This window comes from Pavona decussata, unplaced genomic scaffold, assembly GCF_977016875.1.
Source record: "Pavona decussata unplaced genomic scaffold, jaPavDecu1.1 SCAFFOLD_157, whole genome shotgun sequence".
In the NCBI taxonomy this organism is placed as follows: Eukaryota; Metazoa; Cnidaria; class Anthozoa; order Scleractinia; family Agariciidae; genus Pavona; species Pavona decussata.
The window spans coordinates 159,332-178,291 of NW_028145569.1; the positions used below are offsets into that span (position 1 = coordinate 159,332).

At 37.6% G+C, this 18,960-nt stretch overlaps 2 protein-coding genes across 3 annotated transcripts in view; both read right to left on the bottom strand.

The window, feature by feature from the left end:
- Positions 1 to 3: 3 nt before the first annotated feature.
- LOC146465035 (protein Wnt-8b-like) overlaps positions 4 to 18,960 on the bottom strand; it is a 42,494-nt gene continuing 23,537 nt past the window's right edge. Inside the window, exons 1-6 of one of the 2 annotated variants that reach the window (XM_085128951.1) lie at positions 18,530 to 18,590; positions 4,855 to 4,915; positions 4,345 to 4,363; positions 3,653 to 3,815; positions 2,514 to 2,743; positions 4 to 1,713 (exon numbers count right to left, since the gene is read on the bottom strand). In XM_085128951.1, coding sequence (XP_084985077.1) covers positions 1,198 to 1,713; positions 2,514 to 2,743; positions 3,653 to 3,815; positions 4,345 to 4,363; positions 4,855 to 4,915; positions 18,530 to 18,566 — 1,026 coding nt within the window. In that variant the 5' untranslated portion in view covers positions 18,567 to 18,590 and the 3' untranslated portion in view covers positions 4 to 1,197. Of the gene's footprint in view, positions 1,714 to 2,513; positions 2,744 to 3,652; positions 3,816 to 4,344; positions 4,364 to 4,854; positions 4,916 to 18,529; positions 18,591 to 18,960 lie in introns of those variants that run through there. The other variant, XM_085128950.1, reaches the window with a different exon arrangement.
- LOC146465036 (uncharacterized) lies at positions 4,960 to 14,657 on the bottom strand. Its single transcript, XM_085128991.1, has 8 exons — positions 14,504 to 14,657; positions 13,178 to 13,469; positions 11,863 to 11,905; positions 11,346 to 11,531; positions 10,849 to 10,909; positions 9,827 to 10,108; positions 6,541 to 6,794; positions 4,960 to 6,248 (listed from the first exon to the last, which is right to left on the bottom strand). The coding sequence occupies exons 2-8, from the start codon at positions 13,463 to 13,465 to the stop codon at positions 6,016 to 6,018; spliced, it is 1,347 nt and encodes a 448-aa protein (XP_084985117.1). The 5' UTR covers positions 13,466 to 13,469; positions 14,504 to 14,657; the 3' UTR covers positions 4,960 to 6,015.

The window sequence follows — 18,960 nt, forward strand, 5'->3', positions numbered from 1 at the left end:
AAATAATAATAACCAAACGTTTATTTAAACTTGAAAAAAATCTAGATGTTATACATGAAGTTAAATGACTTTTTTCTCTACAATGGTTTACATTTTGTATTCGGTATTTGGCTTGTACATACAGATTTTTCTTTTAATCTAGGTTTAAGGCAGGGGCAGTGTCACCTGCGTTTAGTCTCACTTTTAATAGTCAAAGAAAAAAAAACATATTTGTATTGATTGGAACATTAAAATAATGGTTCGATTTTCTTAAAAAATAATCCTATTATGGCAGAGAAACTAGTACCAATCATTTTTGTTTGCAGATGGCTAGGATGGAAATGGATTGATGGATTGTATTTTGAAAAAAAGTGGCCAATTTTTTCAAGTACCTCCTGTGAATTTTGGAGAAACTGCTAGAAACTGATTCAGTTATAGTTTATTATTCTCAGGGGAAGTTGCGCGAGATTCTAGCCCCACGATGTATATGTAAGGTACGCGCTAAGCAATCAGTACCCCCCACCCCCCCCCCCCCCCCCCAGTATCAGCTTTGTTAACGTACGCGAGCCCAGAAGATCATTGTACTTATCCTTCACGTCCCACAGGGTGAAGCTAAAGAACATGATTAGGGAAGAAAAACTACTCAGTTCGCCTTAATTCTGCAAACTTTGTAAATAATTTTCTACCCTCTCTGGGTTTAAGCATTAGCCAAAAACCAAAAGAAAATGTCTAAACATTAGTCATTTGATAAGAAACAACCAAATCCACGGCTTCAACACAAGGCACGCAAATTCCCTTCGTATACAATTTTGTATAACAAAAATCCGGCAATTTTCCGTTTTTTATCAAGGTCCAAAGTTTTTCAACTCTCTTACTTCTGAGATAACTACGTCTTCATCTGTTGATAAAAAAAAAAACCTTTAAAAAATCTATTATCGACAATTACTGATTCTACTACAAATGTTCTTGTCAACACGTCTCCTACATTTGTTGTATAAATTTACTCATCCTGTCTTTTCTTGAGACTGACCCTAATCTTACAAGCCATTAATTGATCTTCTCGTTATTATATAATCAATTATGTAAATATTTACTTATAATGGCAAATAAAGATTACATTACATTTGCGTTACAACACATGGAAAGAAAAGTGAACGGAGGGTTCGAAATAAGAGCTGAAACCAATCCTCTTCATCGCCTCGACCTTTATAAGGTTTTTCAATACGCCCTCTGTCCATGATTAGCAAAGCAAGTTGTTACAAAATATTTCTCTCTACGACTTGTGCATTTCTGGCACTTCACTTGGCAACACCACTCAAACTTGCAGTTACAATCATTTTGCTTAAAATATCTCACCCTCTTTGATCTGAACTTGCAGGACTTACAAAGAGCAATGAAAGATTTGCAATCGCTGTTGGTGACGTCATTGCTCCTGCACGACTTTCCCAGCATGCCTGGCGTGCCCAAAGTGTCGTTCCGCACGCAGTAGTCTGGGGAGGGGTCGAGATAAACCAGCCTGTTGTCTTCACTGGAGATGACTTTCAACTGGTCGCCGATTCGTTCATAAAGCTTGCCGTCCAAGAACCACACTCGCACAGCATTGTGGTATTTCTGCTTCAGTTCTGATCCAATCAGTTTAAATGGCGCAAGTACCGGAAAGCACTCTTTCTTAGCACAATCCGAATCAATGCCGTGATAGCATCTGCACCAGACGTTTTGGCTGGTGTTAACAATCTATGACAATAAATAAGAAGAAATAATTTTTCTGATTCGATACTTTTGAGGCAACCTTAAAGATTCGCTTTAATGCCTCGGAAATGATAGCTCAAGGTAGGGCACAGGTTTCTATCATTTTCCAGCACTTATACTTCGACGGATCTGATACACGGAAAAGATGGTATCGAACAAATGCCTAAGCACTGGAGAACAAGTTATGGTCATTTGCTCGGCATAACAAATTACCATAGCAACACCCCTAAATTTGAATCTAAAACAAGATCGGTGACCCCCATTTTAAATAAGCAATCCTGGGGTGATCAATGTATTCTATTGGCAATGCCTCTAGGTAATTTTTCTCGCACCACTGGAGGTACCAATGCTTTAATGCTTTAATAGGGATACTCCTAAAACAGTGTACACTATACTACGAGATAAAAATAAATAAAGAAATAAATAGATAAATAAGTGATAAAAAGTAAATAAATAAATAATAATTGTTTGTAAAGGGTAGGTAGGTATCTACAATTTAAAATTGCTCTTCGATAGATTTATCTACACTACAATTCAATATCATTATATTGACAGTTCCAGAACCAATATATGGCCAGTTTGTTTTAAAACTAAATTAACTTCTAACTTTAAGACCTTTCAGTATCTAAAAAAAAGGGTAACCTTATTATAAAATGACACGCTTCCATCGCATCATATAAACTTTCCGATCTCAGCTCTTGGGAACAACACTCCTTTACTGAAGCAGTAGTGACCTTGACGCGATTAGGAGCGTCAAATAATGTCACGGCAGTAAACATAATTACCTCTCTTCCCACTTTATTGTTGTGAAGGTTAACAGCCGTCCGAGTACCGTGTCCTTTCTCAAGGTTTTCAAAGAAGCGCTTGGTTTGGTTCTGTCCAAACTCAAAGTTATCGCCACATCCTCTTCTCTTAACACATTTGCATTCACGGATGTTGTGTCGGCATCTAAGCGTTAGTTCGTAAGCGATGGCAGCAGAGCTGATGGCGTGGATAAAGGCTGTTTCTCGAGTAGCTGGAAAGAAAATGATAGTCAGTGGTTAAGCTTGAGTAGGCTGGCGAAAATTGAATAATATTAAAAGGGAATAATAGACCGTATTCAGGTACTCTAGGTATTGAACTTGAACTACAAGTAGCTTTACAGGAAGCTTAAAGGGGAAGTATTACGGGAATTTGGTGTCATATCAAAAGCTTCCAAACGTTTATTTATCAGCAGAAACCTTACAGTATTACTCAAATTTTTTGTAGATTGTCACCCCATTGTGGTAAGAGCAGAGCACTTAGAGCGAGTTATGAGTCATCCTTTCAAGAATTCAGTTGAACTCTTTTTCTTGATGTTCTAGAATTATTTTGCAACTAAGTTAGGGGTTGGAATAAATGTAATGGAATATGTTAAGCCTGATGAATAAATGAGAATAATGTATTAATCCGGCAGTAAGTGACACAGGCATACTCGGAAAAAAATCCGAGTGCTCCTATCAGGACTCGAACCTTAGACCTTCCGATTACTAGTTCGGATGCTCTACCACTGAGCTACAGGAGACTCGTGGGAGTTAAGGCCATTAAACTAGGTTCTTAAGTAAAGGTGTTATCGCACCATTTTTACCCCCAAAAGGTTTAAATTCCAGTGATACTTCTCCTTTCATTGGGGGAACCTTTTCACATGAACATAGTTTTAATGTATTCCCCCGAAAGAGTCTCCATTGCAAGGTAAATCCAGTTCAATAACAAGAATATGAATACAGTGGTCTATTTGCTGACGTTAAATCGAATCATAACGTTACTCGACTGTTCAAATAAAGGAGTAAACTCTAAACACGAAACTACCGCCTGTCTGATGCTTAGACAACAAAGAATTGGAAGTATGCTCAAAGGAAGGGTGAAAGCAATCGGAACTTGATTGTGTTTTGAAAACTGTTCTTACCAAGGGGAAGTGTTGTGTTAACAAAGACGGGCAACTCTGGGTCGACGAGTTTCCTAACGGTGGAACAGTTTAATCGCCAGCTCTCGTTAAACTGATTTTGGCACTCGTCCATTCCACGGCGGGCTCCTAATTCCACAATGCTTAATAAAGGCGGATAACCCAACTGCAAAGCAAGAGTCAATATATTATTTATTATAAGCTCTATTCTCAATGAAAGACTCTAAACCCTGTGAAACTACAAAGGAAGATTGGGCTTTAACAATGTACACCGGGGTCGGAGTCCAAAGTACCCATACTTGAGTGGATCACTACATAATATTTGAGCGGTCAATCAATCAATCAATCAATCAATCAATCAATCAATCAATCAATCAATCAATCAATCAATCAATCAATCAATCAAAAACTTAATTCAAGTGTCTGGCCTTAATTACAGCATGGGAAAACGAGCCGCATACTATTAATACCGTTCTCAAAAGGAAAGAGTTTGTGCCACCGAGTGGATATACAGTTAAGCGCAAATTAATTTCCCACAGGGCATTGTTCTGTTTATGTGCGTGGGACAATTAAAGCTTTTTTGACCATGTCATGAGGTTTCGCTTTCGTCAGAAACTCCGGGCGGCATAAAAATGTCAAGATTACACGAATGGGAACGCTATGTGATGAGACATAACAAATGCGATGAGCCATACCTCTTTTGTTTCGTTGGTGCTGTCGAGAAAAACGAGAGAAAAGTCATAAGAAGGCATCGCTGTAAACAGGGTCACGAATTTTTTTCTGTCCTTTCTGCATAATGAAAGTTAAAAAGTGATGAGGACGAAGGCTTGGGGTGAAAGTCGCAAAACTAACAAAAGAATGTCCTATTTATATTCACCTGATCACAGCATTTGTCGTATCTATATGATATGTGAACTACTGCGGGAATTATTCTGGAATCGTCTCCTGGGATTACTGTTAGTCAATCCGTACATTGGCAGTAGGCACATCATGAATGTCTACGGTCTGACCGGTACACTACACTGCCATCTAGGCATAATCATGCAGACAGTTTCGTGGCCTGCACCTCAATGTCTTTTCTCGCACCACATTGATCCACTGCTAGGGAAAAGGCCTGGTATTGCATTTTATTGCCAAACTGTCATAACATCAGTTTAACGAAATTAACTCTTCAAGTGTAATCATGATCATGAATGATAACTTACTTGGTAAGTTCGAACGGGTGCCATGGTCCGCATGCTTCTACAAGTTGCACTGACATCACACCTAGAAGAACCACTGTAAACACCACAGGCATCTTCGTGCTTTAAGACTGGGACACTGAGATAGTCTGCACTGGAGCTCGAGAGTTGTATGTTAACCAATCAGTACAAACTGAGCAGCCTGTGTGAACCGCGCAACTTTTATGCCCACGAAAACACGCTTGAAATTTTGCCAAAAAGTTGACACAATCAGGAGTTTTAATTGCTTAAACAGCCGGATACTACCTCTCATTTATCAATTATCAGTTTTGCACAAAGTCGATGAGGTTGAAAAAAGGTCATAGAGATTCAGTTATCAATGTGATTGATTACGTTAATCTCATTTTATTTGGATGACAATTTGGCACGTATAATTTCCGGTTTTTAGATAGTTAATTAGCACGCTGAGCGATTTTTTTAAACAATTTTTATTTGCCTTACATGACACGATATTCACAATACTGAACAACACTTACATTACTTACAACACTCACAATACTATCAACACTAACCGATACCTACATCATTAACAATACTTACTATACCTACAATACTAAAATGACTTACAATGTCCACACTACTTACAGAACTAAAACGCTATGCCTGCTTTATCAATTATAATGTAATAGCAAAAGTAAATGAATAAAATTAAAAATAAAACGAAACATAAATAGGTAGAAATAACAATAATGCTAAAACGGGATGGAGTGATAAGAGGGCGACCGCGTCAGACTGCTAGAAATAATTTTTTTTTTTTTTTTTTTGAGATAAATGGTTGCCATATGTTGTTGTTTTTGGTGTTTATAAATTGTTCCATGAGGGCTTTCTCAGGCAGTTGCACATGTTGTTTATAGAGCTCGAAATCTAAGGATTTCTCGTTTAAGAAGCACTTATATATGAAACATTTTGCGACGGGTAGTGCGAGATTCGATAAACCTTTTAACTTGAAAGAACGAAAATAACCATACAGGATTGACTTGTCACAATAAACCATTTTCTAGAGGATATTGCTGAATACGGATCGAATAAGAAGCTTTTTACAGTTAATCCAAGCATCTAAAGGAAAAATTCCTTACTTTCCAGTCCTTCACTGTACTTAACTGATGTTTTGCATGTCCTCCAAGTTTATTTTGCTTTCTCGCAAATAAAGGGGAGCTGTCTTCCACAGCTTGTATCCTTCCAGCTGCCTCCGTGAACAGCTATTTCTACGCAGTTCTCGTAATCCTTCCGGTTGTCTGGCTGGCTAGAAGCCCAGTTGGTGTAGGTCACGTGACTGCCGTCAGCCCACAGGAATTTTCCTTCCTTGGTGATGTCATTCAGTCCGATCCAAACTCCACCAAATGGGTCTTTATTTGGATCTGCAATCGATCAATTTACATTCAAACTTCAATTAAAACTGTTTGGTTCAATGGCTCATCTCTTTCGTACTCAAACTTGCCTGATTCTTAATATAAGGTAAGTGTATACAGCTGTTTCGACAAAGGTTGTCCAAAAAAGCGAAATAGTGTAGGCGATAATGCCGAAAAGTAGTCTGGGAAATGCCCAATAAATTTCGATAAAAGCCCAAAATCCATATTGCCCGCCATCTCACGTTTTCACAGTACGGTCAAGACAGCGTGATGGTGATCGATGGCAGTAATTTTAAATTACCTGTAACATTGGCCAGTTCCTCTTGGGTCAGTGCCTTTCCAATAATCATCAGATCTTTTAGATATCCCCGTAAAGTTGCCCCGCTGTCTCTCTTTAGTCCGATATCATACACTGTTTTGGAATTGTCCCTGAGGATCAAGCCGCTTGCTTGAGCCTGCGTTCCAACTTTCTGACCGTCAAGAGCAAGGTAAGCCTCGTTTGTAACTTGGTCCCAGGCTGCGGCCATATGAAACCACTTGTCAACTGGGGCATGCCTAGAATTATTTGTGAAGAATTATTGGATATTTTTACGTGACCTGAATATCGAACGACATTTTTCTCAACAGTTTACCTCCAAGATTCCGTGAACCTTTAGTTATCCTTTTTTTCTGTATTGTGTTGGTTGATTATCGTTAATCACTACTTGTAACGCATATAGCGTTTGTCAGCTGGTATTATCAAAACCTTGTCATTGTATTAATAAGTCTTCGTGCAAGCTAATTAGGCAACCAGAACATTGTGAGTATTGTAAGTATTGCAAATATTGTTTGTAGAGTCAGCAGTATACGTATGAGAAGTATTGTATGTCTTAAGGTATACTGGGATTATAGTCAGTACCAATAGTATTTCTTGTTAATGTCAGTATCGAAATTTTTATAAGTTGTCTACGTAGTGTTTGTTATTGTAAATGTTGGTGTTGTAAAAGGCTGATAATAAAAATAAACATAAGAATTAATAAAAAAAAAAAAACAATTTGTGTCTGTTAAAAGAAAATTCGTTACGCCATTTATAATTAAAAAAAAAACAAAATAAATTAAAATAAATGGGAATTTCAGCACATCCCTAGAATTGTATTTCATAGAGGATATTACATGGCGGCGCGAAGATATGAATTTTATAGCCCACTTTGAAAATGAGTGATAGCCTGGGTCGAGAAAAACTGCCCAAGTGATTGTGGGATTGTTTGAGGGGAGGGGGGGGGGGGGGGGGACAATAGCAATAGCCAACGTCCCCCAAACCTTCCCACAATCGCTTGGGTAGCTACTCTTGACCCAGGTCATCACTCGTTTTCAAAGTGGGCTATTTTCGAGTGGTAAAATATTGTTTTTAACATGATAAAATAGACAAGCCACCGTGTTATTTTCTTTTTATTATATAGACAAATCTATCGCTTACCAATTTTTCACCGGCTGTTCGCATAAACAAACGTGAAAAAGCGGGAAATGGCGTAATCTCTACCCTCACTAGTGAGGGTATGGAAAATACGCCACTCGGGTCCGCGATGTAGTTTCGTATGAATTTTACGAGTGTTGTATTATTATTCTTGTTTTCAGTAAAACATTCGTGTCTATATATTCCAAAAAGAAGTACTGGATGAGTTTACGTGCCACGAGTACCGCAACCATATTTTTCTCAACAGTTTATGTTAGTTTAAAGAAAATTTGTTATGCTATTTACAAGGAAAGGAGGATAAATGATAATGAGGACAGTAGTTGATCCAGTCGTAGTGCTAAGCAAAGAAATTGCGAGCCAAGAATACGGATGTTTAAAGTAATCGCCTTCCCTAACTTAACAAACAGGAATGTACCTCCCTTCCCATAAGCACAAAACGAAGATCTTTAAGTTATTCCTATTATTGTTACTGCTGCATGACGATGAGAATGAGTTGTTGATGATGATGGTGATCATCCTCCTCATCATCATCATCATCATCATCATCATCATCATCATCATCATCATCATAATCATCATCATCATCATCATCATCAACATCATCATCATCATCATGAACTACGGTGTATCGAGGTATCGGCAATTAAATAAAGTGTACCTCATCTCACTTCACCATATCCAGCTATCATATTTTTGTGATTACTCGAAAGCTAAAGCCAAACCAGAGAGGTAGAAAGAGGGAAAGATATTACACGTGAGGGTTCACTGAATCCTGTAACGACAGGGGGATTTTAAAGAAAATAGTAATGAATAAGACGAAATTAGGAAGTCTTTTCAAAATAGAATTACTTTAAAGAGCAATAAAATCTTCTCCAAAATGGCGGTAACAGATTTGAATGAGTTAAAATTGAACTGTATGAAAATCTGATACAAGAACTGGAAAGAGCACCTTTACTTTCGTAACCTTTCAAAGTTTCAGTATATTAGGTGTTATATCAGCTTAGGAAATGAAAGATGAAATTTGACAAATTTACAGACGTTTATATGACTGAGGCAGACTCGTACCCAGTCGCTATTTACGTGTTTTGTGGGGTGAGAAGATTGGATACGAGGATGGACTGAGGCGCGCAGGGTGTCATGGGAGGAGGCGAAGGAAAAATAGCGACTGGCAGATTTCGTTTAACAGATCCGTGCAATCGTGCGTGGAACCGTGCAGTGCTCTTTTTCAAGAAAACTGAGTAATTTTAGACATTTCTTGCAGTCAAAATTCACCGTGGGTTCTAGTTTTGTATTTAACGGTTCGTCCGATGAGTGATTTCTTTTTTGTTGGCTTGTAATGTCATGCTGCCGTAATGGCTTCTTCACGGGAACATTCGCGGGAAGACGATGTGGGTGATTTGGACAGTTCTTTCAGTGATGAATTGTGGATCGAAGGTTAGTATCACAGTCATTTATCGTCTTCCCGCAAATATTCCCGCGAATATTCCCGCGAAGAAGCCATTACGGCAGCACGACATTACTAGCCAACAAAAAAGAAATCATTCTTCAAACGACGCCATATTGGATCGAAATCTGCTAGTCGCTATTTTTCCTTTGCAAATTCCCATGACATCACGCGCGCCTCAATCTATCCTCGTATCCAATCTTCTCACCCCACAAAACACGTAAATAGCAACTGGGTACGAGTCTGTGACGGGGGTATACGTCATACCTCCAGTCATACAAACGTCTGTAAATTTTTCATTTTTCATCTTACATTTTCTCAGCTGATATTACACCTGATATACTGAAACTTTGCAGGGTTACTAAAGTAAAGATGCACTTTCTAGTGCTGGTATACGTTTTTAATTTTAACTTATTTGAATTTTCGGTCGCCATTTTGGAGAAGGGTCTATTAGTCTTGCCTTTTTCTCCCCAGTTGCCAAACCGACAAGCATTTTAAAAACAGAGAGTAAAACAGTTTAGAACAAACATGCATCTTTTCAATTAGTGCATGCATCACTCCTGGTGAAATGTCTGAATGATTGGACTATGACCATTTATTTAGTTAATGGTTGTGTAATGAATGTGTTGCTATCCTAAATTAAACGTCTTGTTTAACGTAGATGAATAGTAATTCCTTTTTAGCATTTACCCTGCAAATAACCATGGCTTGTATACCCCAATGTTGTTGAAAACTCCAAACAGACATTTTCCACCATTGTCGTTTGCAGTGACAAGAAATTGTATTGGAGAAGACCAATCCGAGTAAATTGGTGAAAGTTGATTAACCGGGCTCTGCAGTTTAACCCAACTGGCGATGGTGAAACTTTCCCGTCCAAAGTTTACGGCTGGAGTAGTCGCGTAGGCGCCTGATCCGTTGAGATACAAAGACTGCACACCTTCCTCTTCTTTGTACGTTGCTCCATTCATAAGACTGTTTAAGGGTCAAAAGAGCACATTATAAGGATAGTTCGATTCGTGTCAGTTTTATTAATGTCGCATCGACCCAAAATGAGTAGTTTGAAGTTATATTGAAACGAAGTTAATTTACGTAAAGAGAATATGGTGTAGCTCTGAGAAAAAGCATGTACACGGGCAAATCAACTTAAGTCAATTTAATTTCCTTACCTTGGCAACTTTTAATAATACGTCTAATGATTGAAGGATCGAATACACAGTTGTCCTGTATAGGCAGGACTCATGCATGCAAGTATCCTGCTTCTCTACTATGTGTCTTACAGGGCTATCGTTCCAAAAACCCATCCGAGTGACAAATCACGATATCCTATCTCAGTCAAGACAAATAAACAATAACCTTTAAATGGCGCGATCATGTGCACAGGTGTTTATCATAGGACATCATCTGTTCCGAGAAGCAAATAGTTTTCTTCGAGCTACAAACTCGGGAAAGCTGTTGATCGCTTGGATCTCCGAAATGTGAGACAATGCTTGAGGATATTGGTGCTTTTATTTTTGACAAAACCAAAAGACAAAGGACATATGTTAAGACATCATCTCATATTTCCCAATTTCAGTTGAAGCTTATGATGTCAAGTAGCCATTATATTTTAACTTAAGTACAGTAGCACGCACAAGAAAATAATAGTAGCTTATAATAAAATTTTATCACTTGAGGCGGTGAGTGGGAAAAACAGATTGGGTTACTTTACTCACTTTACATCAGAATCAGTTCCGTCCAGTGTCCAGTGTGCAATAATTTGGCTTGAACTCCCACCTTTAACAAACAAACAAACAAACAAACAAACAAACAAACAAACAGTTACGCTGTACTGCTTTGAAACTTTTAAAGTTGAAACGTGTTAAACGCAGAGTATTGTATGTTTTTTTCTCGTTCCAGTAGAGAGCGGATTTAAATTGAGTGTTGAAAGTATTTTCACGTTTACTTTGGTTTTGCTTTACTTCGCTCCGTGATTGGCCAGAAAAACACGCACGCGCGCCACCTAAACCAATCAGCAGCAAAACCAAAACCAATCGCGCCCAGCTCGCACGCGTTTTCCCTCGTTTGGCGCCAGTTACATGAATTTGCTTCGATTTCTGATTGGTTCATTGTGCTGTTTGCGTCTGTTGTGATTGGTCAGAGTTATGGCAATCTATTTTTAGGTTTACGACACTCAAATGAAAACCGCTATGGTATGGTAATAACTTCTAACCTGCGGTTGCATTTGTTATAAATCGCTCAAATAAATGCGTAATGAATTTATTCTTGTGATTGCTGTCGATTGACACCAGTTCTCCACCAATTGCTTGACAGTATTTCCGTGCTCGTCCCCAGGTCTTTCTCTCAGGAAAAATCTTGAACTTCTTGGAATTATAGATGAACCAGTCATCCGGAAGAGCTGAAAAAGAAAAAAAATCAACAATCAAACGAAGAAATTAAAAAAGGAAGTGAAACTTTGTTGTCAGTGAAACTTTGTTCTCAGTTTTCCTATCAACCGCTTTTTGAATAAAAAAATAAAAATAACTAAATAAAGAAATTGTCTTCTAATATAAGATGTGTAGCTTCTAATTTTCCTCTCTTTGGGCTGCTGTTTTGCCGTGTTTACTGATCTACTGCTCGACGTTAAGAGGCTAAACCAATAATATCGAGGGATCTGCATCAGTGAAGCACATGATAGCTACTTCCCATCCAAAACCTTAAATGTAGCACTGTTTCCAATCGCTTATTACCTGCTCTGTAGATGCATTGATCAACTGTACAGCGAGGAACTTCCTAAAGTTAAAGCAAATGGTGTTAGGGTCAGCTGCACGTGAAATTAACTCGTTTTTTGTTATTTCTTATCGATCACACGTTCTAGCAAAGTCATTTACTGGCCAAGCCAATCAAAGTACATTATATCTTGGCGAATTTTTGTTCAACGTTTCCACCATTTCCCTAAAATTTGAAGGGTACCAGCGTTCGCGAACTTATTAATAATTAATGAAGTGACTAAATAAAGGAAATTACTACTGTGAAGGAGGTTTATCATTATCATTAAATTTGGCCGTTAAATCTTGCTTTGAATTTCTCCAAGAAATATTAATGAGAGGCAATTTTTCTAATACATTAATAATTAATTAGTTCGCTTGCCAATAAAAATGCCTAAATTTCTCACGTGCATGAGTTTTGATACCCAATGAAAACGCAGATGAAAATGAGACGTTTTTTGGATCAGATATCATGATTCATGCATAAAAATGAAACAAAGCAAACACGCATTTTAGTGAGTTTTGCACAGTACATTTTATTCCACTGTACCAATTTAAGTTTTTCTAATACATTTGCAGACTTACTTCCGCCGATAATACGTAATTTTATTTTAGATAATTCACCTTAACTTTTACAGAACGATAAGCAAAAGCGACTTCGAGGTGTTTGGATATCTGATGAAACACACTTTCGAGTGTTTGATATGGCTTCTAAAATGATCAATAATTCTTGGAGAAGGTTAGGATCACATATCCCAACCACGGTCACAGTAGAGGTTTTCTTTATTAATGAGTTTGAGAAAGATTGCGTGAAAAACTGATTCCACTTATTTAAGGCTTTACCTTTTAACCAAAACGTTTACAATACAAAGCATAAGAATACATGAACATCAATTAAAAACAGTCAACATATTGTCTTTAACTTTCTACCACATTACCACAAACAACAACAACACCGATAGCCCATTTTATAGTTGTGTGCTAAGTGTCCTGGCCTTGGATTGTAAGCGAGCTGGGGGTGACCTCGTTTTGATACAAATCTCACTGCTTTTCATATGTAGATCATATGTTGTTACGGTAACTAGTTTCCTTTAACATATCATGGAAAAGCAGTGAGGTTTGTATCAAAACAAGGTCACCCCAGCCTCGCTTCCAATCCAAGGCCAGGTGACTAAGCAAACAACTGTAAAATGGCCCACTCCCTTCCTTCTGATCACCCCCAACCCACCATCTGCCCACCCCTCCCCATCCCACTTTCTTGTTTTGACAAAGGTTTATTTCATATTTCGTTTCTTACCGCCATCTCATGGTATCGATATCCCGTCTTCACAACTAGGTCCTGTGGAGCATTTTTCTGACTTGAATTGTTCAGATCACAGGTTACCCAGCCTGATGGTAGCTTCTGCGCATGCACATTGATAGACAAGCACATTGGTGTGTCCACGCAATCCCACTCACACTTTACTGGGTGGTCGGCAGTCAAAGTTGTTATCACGTGATTTTCTAAAGCCACTCCTTCCTCTCTGACAAATTTGGCCATTCTGCATCCGACAACAAGAGGTAACCACAGCAGGTTTATCCACATTATTCTGAAATTTAAAACATGGGGATTGGAATGCAGAGTAACCGGTTGACAATAATATCTAGCCTTTACTTAAAAACCCTTTCGTTAATTGCGATCGCTGAGCTATACCTACGCCTCTGGCTGGGTCTTGTTTATCTCGTTTATTTCACTATTTCACGATTCGGGCAGAATTTGCCCCAGTCGAATTTGAAAATTGATATTTTTGTTAATATTTTTGGAACACGAAACACTGTTACGTTTTAAGAAAATTATCTAGGATCGCCTTGGTATGATTGTGATGTTACCATGCCAACTAATTATGACAGGTAGCTTTTTCAAATTAACTTTCTTGCGGTACATTTTATCTAATTTCTTAGAGCAAGAATTAACAATTCTCTAACAGAATTGGTTCAAGTAAAAATGGAAGAGCAACCAGCAGGTCTGGTTCTTAATAGGCCATTTTCGAGTTTATTATGAAAGCGAGTCTAAGTGCAAAGCTTTCCATGTGAAGATTAATTCTGTTTGCATTTGAATGGAAACTAATTTTCATAATAAAAACTATGTACTTAGCCTCGCTTTCATAATGAGGCTCTCACCAACTCGGAAATGGCCTTTTATGAATCTTTTTGACCAGAGAACCTTTGTTAACTTTTAATAACAATATAGTACATTGTTCCAAAAATGATACTAAGCTGAGAAATAAAAGTCAAAGAAGAGACATACATGTACTTATTTTCGTTTGATCGCTAATAAATTTTTATCGATAAACAGCAATTAAAAACGGTGAGATTGCTAACGCATTTAGTTTCAATCGCATCCTATTTCGACCTCGGTTATTTTGTGTAATCGGACGAAAGGTTCGCTGGTATGACGCAGGAAAAAATAACATTGGCAACAAGAGTGCATGCACATAGATGATTAAATGGTTACTGTAGACTGTAACAGCCGTAGTAACAGAAAAATAAAGAAAGAGGAAGAGATTTAAGACTGTCAACCATGAAAGACTCTATCCCAGCCAGGGAGCCCAGTGCAAGACAATAATAAAATTTATAAACTTACGCGTATAAACTGTTAACCTTGTGCGACACCAAGCGGCACCTTTTTGGCACGTATCAGTGTAGTGAGCATCTACTTTCAGGTATAAGTTTTTGATTCGGAGACTAGTATGAATTCTCTTACTGAAAAAAAAAAACAAAATAAATAAATAAAGCCTTGAAATTTGGAACCCTGCAGGAACAGAAGCGATAAAACAACTTGGAGTAAAGCCAACCGCAATAAACATTTTCCTCAGGTCAATTTAACACTTTCTATAAGCGAGTTTCTGACTTAATAAATTTTTTATAACTAACTGAATATGTAAACTTTACATATTTAAAAACCATTATAACTTACCATGAAAGAGGATCCCTCGTTATTTAAATTATTTTTTTCTGCTTTGAAGCATTATCCTGAACATTTGGACTCAACATATGATCAAGAATACTTCAGAAATAAAATCAATCTGTCCGCAACAGAATTTATTCCAAATAAGCTTTTCCCGCAAATTCGGTGCCATTTAAATCATAATTTCTGAAAAAAATTGTATAAATTAAAATGAATTAAACCTTAGTTCTCTTGATAAGATGCGTGCCATATGTTTATAAACTTTTTGCTACGCCATTTATTTATCAAGACACGAATGTGCTGAAATATGTAATTATTATAGTACTAAAAAGCTGGAAACGAAAAACTCTAAAATTCATTTATTTCAACTAATGACCTAATCCTCCAGACGTATTTTAAATAGATTAAAAATATATCCTTTCCCATGACAAGTATTCAGTATTTGTTTATTGAAAACAAAAACGCCTAGATTTTGCCAAAAATTCGTTATTTTCATTTAAATCGATCGACCGGTGTCTAAACAAGTAATGTGGCGAGTGGCCAAGAACTCAGACTAACCTGTTAGATAACAAAAAAATTACTCTCAATTGTCACCGAGAATATATTTTAATCTCAGATCAGAAAGATTTGAAACTCTCTCTACTTTACTATGTTTGGCCCAATGAGAAAATCTAGCTAGAGTCATTCATATCCTAAGAGATAAAAAACCTAGTCAAAATGAATTCAATACAGTCTTGTGTGTATTTCAATCTCCGTGGGCATGTATTAAGTCTTGGACGTTTAATTTTCAGGGAATTGACAAATGGACATGACTTTTCGTAATTCTGTTTTTATTTTCATTTTAAATAAATTAAGAAAGACACCAGGAATTGTTTTCATTCCACTTGTTAGTACCGATTGCCAAACTCGACCTCTTTCGTCGCTTTCCTTTCCTGTGCTACAGACAAGTACAGAGTGCACTAGTCGACACCGTGTTTGTGCTAACGCCTAAATTAATAATTAAATTCAAAGAAGCCTATGTTTTTATTATTATTTTACGGTCCAACAACTTCTCCACCACAGCGATAATGACTCCCTTGGCTGAAAAAGTATGCAATGGGTTAAATATATATCCCATCTAGTCTTTTTTGGTGATTTAACAATAAAAAGAAAAGAAATAAATGATGTCTCTATACGAATCTTTTTAATTCTGCCTCAGTTCTAATAAAAAGTGACCGTAGACAAATTAGAAGGATTTGTATAGAGTCATTGAAGCATAATAGTGCAGGTATCTTGCCCAGAAATTTTCTAACATGTCTCATCGGAGCATGAAAGTGCCAAATTGCACTAAGATGCTGATTTTGTAAAAAGTAGGCATTTTTCATGGTGGTGTTTGCGAACATCTTAATAAATCCCATAATTTTAAAAATTCAAATATTGTTTTACGTCACCGAGGACTCCATGGCCCCGTTTTACTCATAGTTATTAGGAGTAAGAGTCTCTTCCCTTTGCTGTATATGTTCGCCATCCAATTTCTTTAATACAAACAAACAAGTACGTGAAGAGGAACAATACTTACGTTTTAGTTTGTCTAAGAAAGCTTTGCTCATCCTTCCTTTTCGAGGGCTCTGTATCAGGCCTGCAAATATTGTGTCTTCAAAAAGCACCTGTTTAAAAGTTAATTGAACGTCGGAGCTTGCTGAATAAGGAAAATAAGATGAATCAGTTATACGACAAGCTGTGGTCCATAAGTTATTGAAGTAAAAGTATTGTTATTTGTAATGACAAACTGTAAGTAATAATACTTTTTTTAAAATTTGTGGCATCATTTAGTTTCAGCCGGCTGTTTGAAATATAGCTGTCATGCAGTATTAAATTCCAAACTATTGAGTTTTGTTTGATTGATTACTAGATTCTGATTTTTCGAAGTCTCTGCCCAAATACATTTTGAAAATTTTCTTTGGGGTTAAAAACCCAAACCACACGTTCCCGGCAGCCTCTGCGGCCGGGTCTGCCTGTCCCGCATTGGTCTCGTCGGCCATGAGCGGGTCTGATCTTCGTTCAGGATGCCAAGCCACGATGCACTGAAGATTGTTATCAGAAAATGAAGACCTATAAGAATCCATCCGAATGACTGATTTGCTTGATGTTTGGGTTATCTAGCTGCTAACAACTGCCTCCCAAGAGTTAAAATATACCTGCTAGGACGGTTACCTTAGCTTCCATGGAGTGGCGCAGAGTCGGTACTGATAACTCGGCTGTCGAAAACGTAATGAAATTAAAGGACGATTGAAAGTAGGGCGTGGAGATTCGCTCATTGGCGTGAAAAGTAAAACAGTCATTAGACATGGTGCTTGTAATCTAAACAATTTGCACTCCCGCTAGTTACCTCTTGTGCGATAATTAAGTTATATTTCGTTTTAATTCACTAGAGAACGAACTATCCGTCCAGACAGATAATGCGTCTGTCACGTTTTAGGTCTGGTTATGTGTCCCAAGTATAAAGACGGCCACAAGATCAAGGCACATTATGCATCTGGCCGAACTATATTCCGTTGTTTTTATTATTATTTTACGGTCCGACACCTTCTCCACCACAGCGATAATTTAATGTCTCCCTTGGCTGAAAAAAAAAAAAACAAACAAACTGAAATATACATTCATCGGCCTATTCACCGAGAGTCTACAATGGGTTTAAATATATATCCCATCTAGTTTTTTGGGGTGAATTTATTAACAGTTATTCACCGAAGTGGAGGTGAATAGTGATGGGTATTTTACCGAGCCGCGAAGCGGCGAGGCTAGTATGAAATTTTAAAATCTCGCGCGCCACGCGGTGAGCGATTTCTTATTGTAGAACGTTCCGCCTCGCTTTCTTGCATACAAGTAAAACTGTTGTAGACACTTGTTTAGTTTCTACAGTGTCATTTCTTAAATTTTTCTGTGAAATTCGTCCTGTTGTTGAAACCATGCTAAAAAATATTAGATGTTTCATTGTTTTCATTGTAATTTTAGTTCTCGGCAGTTTTCGTAAACAAGGGATTGTATTTTCAAATTTCGCCTTAGAATACGAGGTTGAAAAAATTAAATAACTTACCCGTTTAACGCCATCAAACCAAACTTCGTTGCCATTTATGTATTTTTTTTTTTTTTTTTTTTAACAGGCGCCTCGTTTACCGAAGTAGTTTCCTCTTAAGTAACCGTGGTAAAACGAGAAGCCATCTTGTTTCTCTTCGGCTGCTCGGAGGTGAATAGTACTTGGCTAATCACCTCCGAGCTAGCCAATCAGTGGGCCTAAAAGTAGAATTCACTTGTGTGGAATATACTAACAATAAAAATTAAACAAATAAATGATGTCTCTATACAAATGTTTTTAATTCGGCCTCACTTCTAATCAACAGTGACCGTAGAAAAATTAGAAGGATTTGTATGGAGTCATTGAAGCATAAAAGTTCAAACCTCGCCCCGAAATTTTCTAACACTGAGCAAACTGATTACAAGGATTTGTACGGTGTCATGGGAGCATAAAAGTGCCAATATCTCACCTGCAAATTTCAATAAGAAGTAGGCATTTTTCATCATGGTGTTTACGAACATCATAATAAATCCCATAATTTCAAAAATTAATAATGATTAAAATAATGATGATAACTTACTAGGTAAGTTCAAACGGGTGAGCTGGTCATGGTCCCAATGCTTCTACCAGTTGCACTGACACCAAACCTAGAGGAACCACTGTAAACACCACAGGCATCTTCATGCTTTAAGACTGGGACACTAAAGATAGTCTGCACTGGAGCAGAGCGTTGTATGTTCACCGATCAGTGAAAACTGAACAGCCTGTGCGAACCGCGTAACTTTTATGCTCACAAAAACACGCTTGAAATTTTGCCAACAAGTTGACACAATCAGAAGTTTCACGGAAAATTGCTTAGACAGCCGGATACTACCTCTCATTTATCAATTATCAGTTTTACACAAAGTCGATTAGGTTGAGAAAAGGTCATAGAGATTCAATGATTCAGTTATCAATGTGATTCAGATTACGTTTATCGACCACGCTGACTCCTAGATGAATGCGGCTATATTTGCAGATAGTAAAAAACGAACTAGAGTTATAACTTCGGAAAGTCTAACGATGATCTGCAGCTGCT

Excerpts from the sequence above, each read along its gene's own strand:
- LOC146465036 (XM_085128991.1), bottom strand. The coding sequence starts at position 13,465 with ATGTGGATAAACCTGCTGTGGTTACCTCTTGTTGTCGGATGCAGAATG. Across the intron at positions 11,532-11,862 it reads TCAATGCATCTACAGAGCAG|CTCTTCCGGATGACTGGTTC; the intron begins GTAATAAGCGAT and ends TTTCTTTTTCAG. Across the intron at positions 10,109-10,848 it reads GGAACTGATTCTGATGTAAA|TCTTATGAATGGAGCAACGT; the intron begins GTGAGTAAAGTA and ends ACCCTTAAACAG.